General features: G+C 44.3%; 1 protein-coding gene across 5 annotated transcripts in view; it reads right to left on the bottom strand.

Annotated features, from left to right (window-relative positions):
• Positions 1-16,382, bottom strand: part of add3a (adducin 3 (gamma) a) — a 149,770-nt gene that overhangs the window by 20,847 nt on the left and 112,541 nt on the right. For all 5 annotated transcript variants that reach the window (XM_064961989.1, XM_064961974.1, XM_064961997.1 and 2 more), the window contains 3 exons: positions 10,861-10,999; positions 8,386-8,537; positions 6,543-6,623 (listed from right to left, as the gene is read on the bottom strand). In XM_064961989.1, the coding sequence (XP_064818061.1) occupies positions 6,543-6,623; positions 8,386-8,537; positions 10,861-10,999 (372 nt within the window). The remainder of the gene's footprint in view (positions 1-6,542; positions 6,624-8,385; positions 8,538-10,860; positions 11,000-16,382) is intronic.

The raw sequence follows: 16,382 nt of genomic DNA, 5'->3' as shown, positions 1-16,382 counted from the left end.
TTTTGTTCAGTATAAATGTAACATCTATTTGTACTTACAGAATCACCAGATGACCAGGCTAAATATGAAGTGTATACTGTTACAGACACTGAATATGAAATGTCCGACTCTGTTTTCCAGCCTGACAGCCATATGGGACAGTAGGAGTATGACAGACACCAGTCGAATGGATTTGTTTGTCCAGTTAGATGACATAACCAGTGTACCATGTCTAACGTGGCAGCTGTCAGACGAACAGACCAGACCAGCCGATCGAACACTAATGACCGGTTAAGGTACATCACATGTTTGGATTGTAAGAGACCAATCACATCCTTCAGTGTCCGGACCCCTCTACAAGTCTGCCAATCAGACGTCAGAACAGCTCAAGTTCTACTGTATGCGTGTGAACAGCAGTCCTAAAAATAATGGAGGGAAGTGTTGTTGAGTTGAATATCAAATGTGACGCAGGCTGATGACACGTTTGCATTCTGCGACAACGACCTACAAAGGCAGCAGACCCCTTGGTAGCTATCAGCTTGTTGGACATAGAGAAGAGGTGACCCACGTGTCTATGGAGTTCACATATCCTTGAATTCCTTGGGGTCCTTTGAGTTGAACCAATCACAGAGATACATTTTGACGTCCTGACCCCACCCCAGATATGACGTGAATCTCAGTGGACCGTTCAGCCAGAAGGGGGTGTGTCTCCCCACCCTCTCTCTGCTGTACTGTTTTCAATGGAGACCATCCAACTTCAATAGCAGCAGCTGGCCAGAATTCTTTACTTATTGTGACCCAACTCTTGTGAGACTAAAATGATCCCCAAATCTAATTTGGAAATCTGATTTCTGAGTATACATCTACTGTATTAAATGTCATGTAAGTGTTTTATAAGTGCATCATACCCTAGGGACAATTCAAGGGTTAGAGGAAGGCTAGCTCGAGGACGTAACAGTCTCAGTCCCAAATGGCACCCGACTTAGTGCACCACTTATGACCAGGGTGCCCATAGGGTTCTGGTCTAAAGTAGTGCCCTATGTAGGGAATAGGGTGCCTTTTGGGATGCAGATAGAGTCCACATAGATCATCCACTAGCTAGCGAATAGATCCTTGCTTCATATTGCTTTTCGATGTGGCTAAATTGAATAAACCCTGTAATGGGAGTATGGTACGTCAGAGAGAGGGACTGTGTTTGGATGTGAATGCCCGGCTGATTAGAAGGAGTGCCTGCTGGGTGATGGGCTTGGAACATGGAGTCAAACAGGTAATCCTTTCAAAACAACAACAACAATGATGACAACAACAACAACGATGATCCAACAACCTCTCAATCAAACAACTAATCCTCGTATCAAAGATCATGAGCGCTAACGGAGGGGAATGTCTCTTACCTTCTCAGTTCCCATACTAACTACTAATGAAACATAATCACACTTTAATCATAGGGCCAGCTGTCTTCCTACAGGTATCCTCTCCTTCACCTTCTAGCTCAGACAGCTGAGCCACGCAAGACCCCAGAATATCAACCCTGACCCCCCCCCCCCCGTGACCTTTCACTACACAGCGACCTCTCACACACTGAGCTCTGGATGACTTCCTTTCTCTCAGGAAGTCAATGGTGTTCGACCTCTAAAACCTTCCCCCTAATGAGTTCAAACCCATAACAGACCCGTGGAGAAAGAGAGGGAAAGGAAACAAAGAGAAGAGGCCTTTAGTAGTCAGCTAGTGGTCCGCTGGAGTATAGTAGTCAGCTGGAGTATAGTAGTCAGCTGGAGTATAGTAGTCAGCTGGAGTATAGTAGCCAGCTGGAGTATAGTAGCCAGCTGGAGTATAGTAGCCAGCTGGAGTATAGTAGTCAGCTAGTGGTCCGCTGGAGTATAGTAGTCAGCTGGAGTATAGTAGTCAGCTGGAGTATAGTAGCCAGCTGGAGTATAGTAGCCAGCTGGAGTATAGTAGTCAGCTGGAGTATAGTAGTCAGCTAGTGGTCAGCTGGAGTAGTCAGCTGGAGTAGTAGCCAGCTGGAGTAGTATGGAGTATAGTAGTGGAGTCAGCTGGAGTATAGTAGTCAGCTGGAGTATAGTAGTCAGCTGGAGTATAGTAGTCAGCTAGTGGTCCGCTGGAGTATAGTAGTCAGCTGGAGTATAGTAGTCTGTATAGTAGCCAGCTGGAGTATAGTAGCTGGAGTATAGTAGTCAGCTGGAGTATAGTAGTGGTCCAGCTGGAGTATAGTAGTCAGCTGGAGCTGGAGTATAGTAGCCAGCTGGAGTATAGTAGCCAGCTGGAGTATAGTAGTCAGCTGGAGTATAGTAGTCAGCTGGAGTATAGTAGTCAGCTGGAGTATAGTAGTCAGCTGGAGTATAGTAGCCAGCTGGAGTATAGTAGTCAGCTGGAGTATAGTAGTCAGCTAGTGGTCCGCTGGAGTATAGTAGTCAGCTGGAGTATAGTAGTCAGCTGGAGTATAGTAGTCAGCTGGAGTATAGTAGTCAGCTAGTGGTCCGCTGGAGTATAGTAGTCAGCTGGAGTATAGTAGTCAGCTGGAGTATAGTAGTCCAGCTGGAGTATAGTAGTCAGCTGGAGTATAGTAGTCAGCTAGTGGTCCGCTGGAGTATAGTAGCTAGTATAGTAGTCAGCTCAGCTAGTGCTGAGTATAGTAGCCAGCTGTATAGTAGTGCCCGCTGGTGTATAGTAGCCAGCTGGAGTATAGTAGTCAGCTGGAGTATAGTAGTCAGCTGGAGTATAGTAGTCAGCTGGAGTATAGTAGTCAGCTGGAGTATAGTAGCCAGCTGGAGTATAGTAGCCAGCTGGAGTATAGTAGTCAGCTGGAGTATAGTAGTCAGCTGGAGTATAGTAGTCAGCTAGTGGTCCGCTGGAGTATAGTAGTCAGCTGGAGTATAGTAGTCAGCTGGAGTATAGTAGTCAGCTGGAGTATAGTAGTCAGCTGGAGTATAGTAGCCAGCTGGAGTATAGTAGCCAGCTGGAGTATAGTAGCCAGCTGGAGTATAGTAGTCAGCTGGAGTATAGTAGCCAGCTGGAGTATAGTAGTCAGCTGGAGTATAGTAGTCAGCTGGAGTAGCCAGTGGAGTATAGTAGTCAGCTGGAGGGCCCGCTGGAGTATAGTAGCCAGCTGGAGTATAGTAGTCAGCTGGAGTATAGTAGCCAGCTGGAGTATAGTAGTCAGCTGGAGTATAGTAGTCAGCTGGAGTATAGTAGCCAGCTGGAGTATAGTAGTCAGCTGGAGTATAGTAGTCAGCTAGTGGTCCGCTGGAGTATAGTAGTCAGCTGGATAGTAGCTGGAGTAGTAGTCAGCTGGGTCCGCTGGAGTATAGTAGCCAGCTGGAGTATAGTAGCCAGCTGGAGTATAGTAGCCAGCTGGAGTAGTCAGCTAGTGGTCTAGTAGTCAGCTAGTGGTCCGCTGGAGTATAGTAGCCAGCTGGAGTATAGTAGCCAGCTGTAGTAGTAGTAGCCAGCTGGAGTATAGTAGTCAGCTGGAGTATAGTGGTAGCCAGCTGTAGCCAGCTGTATAGTAGTCAGTAGTATAGTAGCCAGCTGGAGTATAGTAGTCAGCTGGAGTATAGTAGTCAGCTGGAGTATAGTAGTCAGCTAGTGGCCCGCTGGAGTATAGTAGTCAGCTGGAGTATAGTAGCCAGCATGAGTATAGTGGGCAGCTGTAGTATAGTAGCCAGCTGTAGTATAGTAGCCAGCTGGAGTATAGTAGTCAGCTAGTGGTCCGCTGGAGTATAGTAGCCAGCTGGAGTATAGTAGTCAGCTGGAGTATAGTAGTCAGCTAGTGGCCCGCTGGAGTATAGTAGTCAGCTGGAGTATAGTAGCCAGCTGTATAATAGCCAGCTGGAGTATAGTAGACAGCTGGAGTATAGTAGATAGCTGTATAGTAGTCAGCTAGTGGTCCACTGGAGTATAGTAGCCAGCTTGAGTATAGTAGCTGTATAGTAGTCAGCTAGTGGTCTGCTGGAGTATAGTAGCTAGCTGTATAGTAGTCAGCTTGTGGTCCGCTGGAGTATAGTAGCCAGCTGGAGTATAGTAGCCAGCTGTATAGTAGTCAGCTGGTGGTCTGCTGGAGTATAGTAGCCAGCTGGAGTATAGTAGCCAGCTGTATAGTAGCCAGCTGCTGTATAGTAGTCAGTTGGAGTATAGTAGCTAGCTGTATAGTAGTCAGCTAGTGGTCCGCTGGAGTATAGTAGCCAGCTAGTGGTCTGCTGGAGTATAGTAGCCAGCTGTATAGTAGTCAGCTAGTGGTCCACTGGAGTATAGTAGCCAGCTGGAGTATAGTAGCCAGCTGTATAGTAGTCAGCTAGTGGTCTGCTGGAGTATAGTAGCCAGCTGGAGTATAGTAGTCAGCTGGAGTACAGTAGCCAGCTGGAGTATAGTAGCCAGCTGGAGTATAGTAGCCAGCTGAGTATAGTAGCCAGCTGGAGTATAGTAGCCAGCTGGAGTATAGTAGCCAGCTGGAGTATAGTAGCCAGCTGGAGTATAGTAGCCAGCTGGAGTATAGTAGCCAGCTGGAGTATAGTAGCCAGCTGTAGTATAGTAGTCAGCTGGAGTATAGTAGGAGTATAGTAGCAGCTGGAGTATAGTAGTCAGCTAGTGGTCTGAGTATAGTATGTAGTAGTCAGCTGGAGTATAGTAGTCAGCTGGAGTATAGTAGTCAGCTGGAGTATAGTAGTCAGCTAGTGGTCCGCTGTAGTATAGTAGTCAGCTGGAGTATAGTAGTCAGCTGGAGTATAGTAGCCAGCTGTATAGTAGTCAGCTGGAGTATAGTAGTCTCAGTCATCTCACAGAGACAAAGCTTCTGTGTGTGTGACTACAGTACTACAGTAAAGATTACTTTTCTAAATGTTACTCTGCCGTTTGTGATGGCATCAACCAAGAGAAACCAGACATATACTAGGAGAAGGATCTTTTCAACTTCCAAATACAAGTTACCAACATTCTTCATTCAATTCAGTCATCACTAAGTTAACATCGGAGCGAAGAGTTCTGCATCTCTTCACAATGACATTTGGCCTAGTTATTCTTCTCTCTGGGAAGATCTCAATTGCATTCTCCTCTCTCCTCATCTCTTTCTCAAAACCAATCGGAGGAGAAGGTCGGAGGGGAGGGACCTCTGGCTTTCTCCTCCAATAGGTTTTGAGAAGGAGATGAGGAGAGAGGAGAATGCAATTGAGATCTTCCCTCTGTCTGTCTCGGTCTCTCTGCGCCCTCTCTCTCTGCTGAGTTACTGATCCAGTCTGAGCCCCACCCTGTCAGACAGCTGAGCTGAGTGATGCTTGTTACTCACACCTGTCAACAACTCACTCTGATTGTTCACCTGCAATGCACTTGACGTGTCACAGAAACTGGTGCTTGGAGTGAGAGAGAGAGTGAGTGAGAGATTGAGTGAGAGAGTGAGTGAGTGAGTGAGTGAGAGTGAGTGAGAGAGTGAGAGAGTGAGAGAGAGAGAGTGAGAGAGTGAGAGAGAGAGTGAGTGAATGAGAGTGTGAGAGAGTGAGTGAATGAGTGAGTGAGTGAGAGTGAGTGAGAGAGTGGGTGAGAGAGTGGGTGAGAGAGTGGGTGAGAGAGTGGGTGAGAGAGTGAGAGAGTGAATGAGTGAATGAGAGTGAGAGAGAGAGTGAATGAGTGAATGAGAGTGAGTGAGTGAGTGAGTGAGTCCTACAGGGGAGGCCATTCTTTTTTTTCTTAGAGCAGCAAATAGAAACTAAGAAAGAGAAAGTAGAAAGAGAAAGTAACACCAGTGGTTCTGCAGCAAAACTAGACAAGGACATCAACATTACCCAGCATTCACTACCACCACTGACATGATACTGGACCAGAGACAATGACAAATAGACAGGGTGGTTTTGGTAATAACATGGCAGCCAGTCAGACAATAACATGGACAATCACAGACGCAACAAAGAGTCAGTGATCAAATACTCTTCAAAAAGTAACATACTGTAGGAATTCCCACAGTCAGCAATATCCCAATCTCACCAATGAAGAGATACAGTAATGTAACTGCAGGATAACATTGTATTCGCCATATCAAGCACATTACTCTACTCCCCTGACCTCCATGGCTTGACTAAACACAGACCAGTGTGTGTGTGTGTGTGTGTGTGTGTGTCGGCCTCTGTGCCAGAATGTTAGATTTCTGCTAATCCAATAGTTCTCTCTCAAATAATTCAAGGAAATAGACGGCTGATTAAGTGTTGGCGCTGTTGTGCTGGGTTTATGAGAAGGGCTGCCAGAAACCTTTTACTCCACATGGCGCAGTACATTGGCTTACTGGCACAAACACACAGACTACACCTCCAACCTGGGCTGTGTTCAGTTGGACCACATGGGATAAAACGGTTTGAATTGGAGAAGGACAATGAGCATTCTTATTGGACAATATCAGAAATAGTTGCTCTTCCATTTCAAAACCTTTTATCCTGTTTGGTACTACTGAACACAGTCCAGCACACGTCTAAAAAGAGAGCTCACTCCTGATTGGGTACAGGCTTGGTTGGTTGATTGTTATTGGGTGCATGTGCTTCCTGGTGCGTTGTGATTGGACTCACAAGGTTGGATGCGGACGCCTCAGCGAATGACAGTCCTCTGGGGATGATGAGGATGTGGTCCTGCTCTTTGCTGACTCGGACCTGGACACAACAACGTTAAAACACCTTGTTATGACCTTGAAACTGCACGGTGCTGCTGCTGCTGACACAAACAAAGCGTTAGGAACCTGATGCTCAAACACACTGCTCCCAAACAAAAGGACGGGCACACAGTTGTATGTGTCCTGAAAACACATCCTGAGGGTAGTCCTATAGGCAGGGGAACTCAAAACACAGTTCTACAGAATAGGTTTGTGATGAGTTATGACACGGTTATGGCAGTTCTGAATGAGGTTAGTGCAAGGTTTATTTCTTACTGTGATGGTAGGAGCTGGTAAAGTGTGCCCAGCTGAACAGGTTCTAATAAAGGTTTTAAAAAGGTTATCTAGTGGTTGTCTTACTGTGATGTAGGAGCTGGTAAAGTGTGCCCAGCTGAACAGGTTCTAATAGAGGTTTTAAAAAGGTTATCTAGTGGTTGTCTTACTGTGATGTAGGAGCTGGTAAAGTGTGCCCAGCTGAACAGGTTCTAATAAAGGTTTTAAAAAGGTTATCTAGTGGTTGTCTTACTGTGATGTAGGAGCTGGTAAAGTGTGCCCAGCTGAACAGGTTCTAATAGAGGTTTTAAAAAGGTTATCTAGTGGTTGTCTTACTGTGATGTAGGAGCTGGTAAAGTGTGCCCAGCTGAACAGGTTCTAATAGAGGTTTTAAAAAGGTTATCTAGTGGTTGTCTTACTGTGATGTAGGAGCTGGTAAAGTGTGCCCAGCTGAACAGGTTCTAATAGAGGTTTTAAAAATCTAGTGGTTATCTGTAGTGGTTGTCAGGTTCTAATAAAGGTTTTAAAAGGTTATCTAGTGGTTGTCTTATGTGATGTAGGAGCTGGTAAAGTGTGCCCAGCTGAACAGGTTCTAATAAAGGTTTTAAAAAGGTTATCTAGTGGTTGTCTTACTGTGATGTAGGAGCTGGTAAAGTGTGCCCAGCTGAACAGGTTCTAATAAAGGTTTTAAAAAGGTTATCTAGTGGTTGTCTTACTGTGATGTAGGAGCTGGTAAAGTGTGCCCAGCTGAACAGGTTCTAATAAAGGTTTTAAAAAGGTTATCTAGTGGTTGTCTTACTGGATGTAGGAGCTGGTAAAGTGTGCCCAGCTGAACAGGTTCTAATAAAGGTTTTAAAAAGGTTATCTAGTGGTTGTCTTACTGTGATGTAGGAGCTGGTAAAGTGTGCCCAGCTGAACAGGTTCTAATAGAGGTTTTAAAAAGGTTATCTAGTGGTTGTCTTACTGTGATGTAGGAGCTGGTAAAGTGTGCCCAGTGCCCAGCTGAACAGGTTCTAATAGAGGTTTTAAAAAGGTTATCTAGTGGTTGTCTTACTGTGATGTAGGAGCTGGTAAAGTGTGCCCAGCTGAACAGGTTCTAGGTTCTTAATGTAGGAGCTGGTTTGCCCAGCTGAAAGGTTCTAATAGGTTTTATTATCTAGTGGTTGTCTTACTGTGATGTAGGAGCTGGTAAAGTGTGCCCAGCTGAACAGGTTCTAATAGAGGTTTTAAAAAGGTTATCTAGTGGTTGTCTTATCCTAATACCTGGTAAAGTGTGCCCAGCTGAACAGGTTCTAATAGAGGTTTTAAAAAAAGGTTATCTAGTGGTTGTCTTACTGTGATGTAGGAGCTGGTAAAGTGTGCCCAGCTGAACAGGTTCTAATAGAGGTTTTAAAAAGGTTAGCTTACTGTGATGTAGCAGCTGGTAAAGTGTGCCCAGCTGAACAGGTTCTAATAGAGGTTTTAAAAAGGTTATCTAGTGGTTGTCTTACTGTGATGTAGGAGCTGGTAAAGTGTGCCCAGCTGAACAGGTCCACCAGTCTGTAGAGGCTGGCCAGCTTGCAGCGTGTCTGCTTCTCCCCCTTCACCAGAGTGGTAGACTCCACTCCATACATGTCGTTGATGGGAGTGACCATTCCAAGGCCTGGAGAGGGGGTGAGCAGAGAAAGCAAAGCAGAGAGGGTTAAAAGTGATTTTTTTTATTTTTTATTGTTGAGTGTGGGGATTGACAGCTCTCTTGTTCTCTGTATAATTATCAATATGAATAACGACATGAATAATTAACAATCAATACACACAGCCTGCATATTAGATTACCAGCAGCCTGAAAATGGACAGACCATGCTCTCTCCATTCTACAAAGTACATCAACTGTTCTAAGAGGAAACCAATTCAATCATTCAATACATATTTTATTTAGAGAGACAAGATACTAAACAGATTTCAGATCAGTTGTTAATAACCGATAATAACCATCCGAGACAGAGGTAGAATACATCTGGGTTCGTCTCATCTAACCAACTGATTTACTATAGAGTGCTCTACACTGGACAGTGGACACAAATAGCAACAAGCCATCCTTTCACACTGGCAATGTTCATATCAAAGAAAATTATATGTAGTTACAGTACTTTTTAAATAATTCAATCATCTTACTTCACATATTTCCTAAGTAATAAATAATACTTGACAATCTTATCCTTTTCATTCCTCATTTACAACAAATTACAGCAAATTCCATAACTTTCTGCTGGTTGCTGAGATTAGTGGTGTTATTATGTGGACATATTATGGGATATATGAGGTATAACTGAGGACTCTATATTTCAGTGGTTGTCGTGGTAATTGATCATTAGTTCCACATTCCGAGGTCTGTAATTGCATGATTGGAAACAGATTTCACATGTGGAAACCTGGACTGAACAGGGGATGAAAACAGAGCAAAATATGCCAGGCTTTTCCAGAGTCAGCTAGGAGGGACAGGTTACTGATAGATAGTGTGTGTTTCTGTGTATGAGCGTCTCCACTTTTCAAAAATAATAGAGTTAAAAATATTGGCCTAGTTGAAAGTCAATCGTATGGTATGCAGCTCCAGTGAGTGGCAGTTGGGCATTGCCTGGGTGACGGGCTGTACCAACAGCATTGCCTCCTGAGGGGGGTTACGGGCCGTACCACCAGGATTGTTTTCATTAGGCACCAAACGTAAGAAAACTGAAAAACGGACTCGAAACAGGGAGGGATTACCTTAACATTCAATAAGAAACGCTCATTTTCATTTTACTTTGCTACATGTTTTGCTACGGCGTGCCCTAATGGACCTACCACTACTACTCACAATGGGGGGGGTTACTGACCGTACCAACACTACTACTTACTGAGGGGGTTACTGGCCGTACCAACACTACTACTTACTGAGGGGGGTTACTGGCCGTACCAACACTACTACTTACTGAGGGGGTTACTGGCCGTACCAACACTACTACTTACTGAGGGGGTTACTGGCCGTACCAACACTACTACTGTCATCCAACACTACTACTGGATTTGGCTTACTGTCCCTGTGTTTTTCCCTTGATCCCCATTATTGTTTGGGATTGTTTTCCCTCAGTTCTGTGCTCTGTGTTTGTATGTTAGCACCCTGCCCTAGTGTTCTGTGTGCTCTTGTCGATTCCGGGTGAAGTTCTTGTGGTATTCTGTTTTTTTGTTTTTGTTTATTTTTGGTGAGTTTCTTTTGAGGTAAATATAAATAAATAAATATATCCCATTTAGCAGACGCTTTTGTCCAAAGCGACTTACAAGTCGGCTGGGGCCACTACTTTTACATATGGGTGGCCCTAGCGGGAATCGAACCCACGACGCTTGGCGTTGCAAGCGCCATGCTCTACCGACTGAGCCACACTTTTTGTGTTTTTCCTACCACCTTTTGGATTTGCCATTTTTTGTATTTTAGGATTTTTTCTTTATTAAATACACCGTCTTAAGTACTGCTGTGTCTGCCTCATCTTCTGGGTTCTGCTGTCTATTCGTGGCTCAGTTGGTTAAGTGACTGTTTCTCACTCCGGAGACCCAGGTTCGAAACCGGGTCCTGACAACTACTTACTGAGGGGGGTTACTGGCCATACCAACACTACTACTTACTGAGGGGGGTTACTGGCCGTACCAACACTACTACTTACTGAGAGGGGTTACTGGCCGTACCAACACTACTACTTACTGAGGGGGGTTACTGGCCGTACCAACACTACTACTTACTGAGGGGGTTACTGGCCGTACCAACACTACTACTTACTGAGAGGGGTTACTACTTACTACTTACTGAGGGGGGTTACTGGCCATACCAACACTACTACTTACTGAGGGGGTTACTGGCCGTACCAACACTACTACTTACTGAGGGGAGTTACTGGCCGTACCAACACTACTACTTACAGAGGGGGGTTAGGGGCCGTACCAACACTACTACTTACTTAGGGGTGAGGTGCTGAAGCCAGCCACGGATGAAGACATGAAGAAGTCAGCGATCTGTCGGAGGGCCAGGAGACCAGTGGGGTTGTTGCCTTTCTTCTTCTGCTCCTCAATCAGCCCCTCCAACTCATCCTTAAAGGCCTGGAGACGAGGAGAGGGAGGGGGAGAGAGAAAATGAAGAAGAAGAGAGAAACATTAATCACAGATTAGACTGGAGGTCCTTGGGTGCCACTCTCTCAGTAAACCCAGAGACTGACTGACTGGTCTAAACTGGCTGGCTGACCAGGGACAGAGAGGTCTATCCTTCTGTAATCTCCACATCCTCAAGTCTCCCCTGCACTACTTACAGCAGTACTGATACATGCGCACACTACTGCACACCCTTCTTTACCCCATTCTGTCTTCTCTTTCTTCCTCTCCATCTCTTTCTCTGTTCACCTCCCTTCCTGACTGACCCCGTGCTGCTTCCAAAGCACTGCAACAACTGGAACTAGGACAGGTAGAGCTGAGGATCAAGGGAACTGGGGCGAGTCACACACAAACAGACCGCCCACACACTCTTCAACAGCAGGGCTTAGATTTACCACAGTGTTGACTAGATTTAACCTCAGTACAAGAGTTACTAAGGCAATAACTTTGATATCCCATTACATCTCATTATCTCTTTATAAAAACAACACTATAATTCGAGAGACAAACTGTTTACAATAGCACAGTTAGTCTTGATGTACTGAAACACATCAATCAGAAAAATCCCTATTACATATAAAATGTTAGCTATATATACACTATAAAAAGAGATCAAAAGCCAATAAACTTAATTGTAATAAACAAGTAATAGCTTGAAAGTCTGTATAGAATGACTAACTGACAACGGGATGGGCCACCATGTTGCAATTGTTGCTTTTGCAAGAGAGGAATCATTGTTCCGTTACTTAGTGACCTGGGTCAACTCTTATAAACGTCTTACAGCGCATCTCTTAAAAACAAGATTCAGAGAGGGGGAAGAAATAGGACGTGACACCATTTCAGTACAATGACCTCCTAAATAGGAACACATCCAATATTAATGTTTTTATTCCATGTCTCACAGACACACACACACTTGCATAAGAGTAGTCAGCTCCACAACAGCCTGGGTATAGAATCAGTCTCACCCTAAACACAAAACATTTCTGACAGTCTACTCTTCTCTAACCCCCCCCCAGCCAGCTGGCCCCATGGGATAGTCCATTATTGTTTGCGGATAGGATCGGGTCGATTCATTTATCCCCTTGTGGGGGTGGTATTGTAAAATCTCTACAGCATCTCCTGGGAACACAGAACAGAACACAGAGCCAGTATAACTCTAGGGGTTCTGAGTGGTTCTGAGTCGAGGCCAAACATTCCGTTGTCGTTCAGCCCTGTTGCCATAGTGACAGTTTTGGCTAGGTCTGGTTGCTGCACTGCAGTGGTGCGGATGTGGATAGGGTGTCTGCTGGGTTTGAGGTTTGTTCTGGACTTTTCTATTATACTGTCGACTGTGCTGTTACAGGGTGGAGTGAAAAGACTTGTCATAAACTCCATACTGTTCCCATGGTTCTATTTATCAGGCCTGGGGGGATCCTGTGTGCGGAACTTGATTACAACTGCCTTCATTACTTCTGAATCTGCATCAGTCTTAATAGTCTTTTACTGGAAAAGGCCTGCACGTGTGTGTGACACACACACACACTGTGGCAGGCATTTGCAGTTTGCGAGCTTGTGATGTGTTCAAAGACAGATTATAACGCTGATCGGCAGGGATTTCATCCCCATCACCTTCATCTAACAGATTAAAGTGGATGTGATGATACGTTTTTCGACCCTCTAATCCTCTGCAGAGAGACTAAAATAAAACACAGATACAGCTCACGGAAGAGCATGTTAGCTAGCTGCTGTGGTGTGTGTGTGTGTGTGTGTGTGTTTAAACCCACAAGGCAACCCTGTGCCATAACACTGTCCTAACATTGAGTTGAAACAAACAGCCAGAGCCCAAATCTAATCAAGCTGGCCTGAGGTCCTTCTCTTGACATGAATAGCTGTCCACCATCCTGCCTGAGAAAAAACCACAACACTAAACTGAAAAGCCAAGCCACGGTCACAGAGAGCTTTCCCACTTTCACGAGCCACGTCTCTTCAGTTATTGGTTGGAGCGTATGGGAGGACGTGTGTGATTGGTTGGACGGTCAGGCTTAGGAAGAGAGGATTCCGTGTGCATTCACAACAAAGAGATATTCATCTTTCAAAATGGTGTCTTTAATATAGTCTTTGAGCTTCTCTCTCCTTATTAAGACATGCAGATTGGAGCTGGTCCAATAGCTGTCATTGTGAGAAAGAAATCTCTTTCAGGATACACTCCAAAGACTCTGCCTTTTAATCGTATCAGAATAAAGGCTTGTATTTTGTGTGACAAAGCCATAAACAGCACTATATTAAAGCCTTCCGTGTATAAATGTTACACATCTACAGTATGTAATATTTCTGTATTACCTAACGTGTTGTTAAAAGAAATCAGCCTCGCATTCAACTATCTAATTGTTGGGATGATCCTCTTCCTGCTGACTGTAGGGCTGCTGACAGACAGGTAAGAGCTGAACCCTGTAGCGTGGGAAAGGACAACAGACACTTATGACTAGACTGTAGCTGGGTTTGCTATTGAGTGTATTGTGTGTGATGGGAGGTGATGAAAGGGTTTTACATCACCACTGACCGTTTTAATGACACCACTACCCCATCCAGACACACAATCTGGTCAAATAAATACTCACACACACACACCATGGTCCAAGTGAATCATAGAATACCCTGTAATTACAACTAGACACACTCCCAACAGCCTTGCTAGTTTAGTCAGCACAATGATACTCTTTCATGTGGACTGTGTTGCAAGGTGGGAGAGAGCGAGAGACAGAGAGAGAGAGAAAGAGATATGTTAACTTGCTTTGGCAATGTTAACATTCGTTTTCCATGCCAATAAAGCCCTTAAATTGAATTGAGAGAGAGAGAGAGCAACCGAGAGAGCAAGTGCCAGCCAATCAATTCTATTGACGTGTGCGTCAGTAAAAATCAGTCCCCCATTCCAGCTGCAACACTGCCTGCAGGGAGGAACTGTCTGGCAGACCAATAGAAGTACTGTACATCCCAGCTAGCACCCAACTCCCTATACAGTGCACTACTTTTGACCAGCGCTTTCCTCCCTGGGGGTTTGTACTGCCTAGCCTATGTCATGACGTTGCCCTCTTTGGGTACAGCGATCACTATCCCCCTCTCTCTGTCTCCTACACTCAGGCTGCTGCGACCTCAGGTCGTAAATTCCTGGAGGAGATTGTCTCCTCATGGCCACAGTATAGAGAGAGAGAGTGAGTTTTCATAGAGAGAACAAAGGAATTTCTTCCACCTCACAGAACTTGAGGTCTGAACAACATTTATGTTCTGGAGAAGGTATACAAGATTGGTTGACGAATCCAGCTACGAACTGGTCCGTTTGGTACAATTTTGTGAAACTCATGGGAGACAATATGGCCACATTACCATAACACTGTTTATATAATAGCCTCAGTTATGAGGTTCACATCTAATTGTTGTATAAGATGAATGAGTGAGGATGATACTGTTTGTGAAATTGTGTAATGTGATATTGGAGCTTAACTAAATCAGAGGACCGCCCATGAGCACAGTTATGGTCGGGCATCCTGGGACAGGCCCTTTTCTGCTGGTTTATCACACTAGGGAAACACCGTTATCATTTCCTTGTAACTATCTGAGGTTTGTTTATGCATTTCTGTGAATTACTTAGTTAGTAAATAAATTATTTAAAACAGTTGATGTATGGATGACTCAGTGAAGACTGGGTTCGTGCAGATAACCAACAATTTACGACGTTTGGAATGAGACTAACGTGAGGTAAAGAATAATTCATTAATCAGAAGACTAAATGATCAGATATCATTTTCCTAATATAACTTTCAGATATTTATATCTTTATAATCTGAATATTTTCCTTGGTGCTCCGACTTCCTAGTTAATTACAGTTTCATGATTAATCGTGATTAATTGCGTAATAATAATTAATGGCGTAATAATAATTAGAGTTACTTGATAAATAAGTCTTCAGTTTAATGATGGCAAAGACAAGACACCTAACATCTCAATATGTCGTAACAGCATCATCTTGAATGTGCAGCTGAAATCTCTGTCTCTCGCTCTCTCTGTATCTCTCTCTATTTCTCTTCTTCTCTCTGTCTCTCCGTCTCTCTTCTTCCTGGTCTCTCATTGAAAGATAATGTAAATGTCAGCACACAAACTATCTAAGCAATATTGCTCTATAACCTAAATCCCAAACCAAAAGCTATCAAAGCAAAGTTGAGATAACGTAAATGCCAAACCAAAAGATAGCGAGGCAACGTTGAGATAACGTAAATAAACCAAAACATAGCTAAAAAAACATTGCTTTATAACCTAAATGCCAAACTAAATGGGATAGTCTCTCAGAAAAGCTTCCAGTTTGGAGTTTCAAAGGTTCCTCTGAGAGTACGCATGCTAATGTTCTTTAGAACGAGATGTTAAAAGTTATGAAGAGAACATCAACAGAAAGAAAGCATGGATGAAACACTTCCTCTCCTCTCACAGGGGTTTGGAGTCAGGGAGGCTCTATAAATTATCCAGTCATTTTAAGCCTGAGAAGAAGAAATAAAAGTCTGCTTCCTTCTCCCAAAGCGCAGTAGCAGTAAATATACACAACCCAACAGCACACACACTGCTTCCCTATTTTCCGCATCGCATCACTAAATCACTCAGATTAAGTGAGCTTTGCTGTGCTCCGCCGATCGAGACGTGCATATCTGATTGGTTGAGATGGGTCACGTATAGACCTATAGTCTTGTTCCCATGCAGCCATGTGACTGGGAGGGAATGAGTCTGAAATGGCACCCTATTTAATACACTACTTTTGACCAGAGCCCTATCGGATCCCTATGGTCCCTAGTCAAGAGTAGTGCACTATATAGGGAATAGGGTGTCACTTCAGACACAGCCCACGACTCCATAGGAACTAGTGTGACTGGGAGGAAATGACACCACGTAGGAAACCAGTGCACAGTTATTCTCTAAACTCTAATGTCTATTGGCCCATTGTTATAGGACCAGGAGTTTGTCCTGACTACGTGATCTATCCAGGAGAGAAAAAATGTGACATGGTCAGGGAAAACTCTGGGTCCTACAGATCAGTTTACCTGGTGATGTGACATGGTCAGGGAGAACTCTGGGTCCACTAGACCAGTTTACCTGGTGATGTGACCTGGTCAGGGAGAACTCTGGGCCCTGGACCAGTTTACCTGGCGATGTGACACGGTCAGGGAGAACTCTGGGTCCTATAGACCAGTTTACCTGGTGATGTGACCTGGTCAGGGAAAACTCCATGGCCCTACTTATTGAAGCTGATTACAACAACAACAAGCCTCCATCTTACAGAAAACACCAGCTTCTATCCATATGGTATAGTGTA

Source organism: Oncorhynchus masou, chromosome 5 (genome assembly GCF_036934945.1).
Source record: "Oncorhynchus masou masou isolate Uvic2021 chromosome 5, UVic_Omas_1.1, whole genome shotgun sequence".
Lineage (NCBI taxonomy): Eukaryota > Metazoa > Chordata > Actinopteri > Salmoniformes > Salmonidae > Oncorhynchus > Oncorhynchus masou.
Note: the sequence above shows the minus strand (reverse complement) of the source record. Positions and strands in the feature narration are given on the sequence as shown.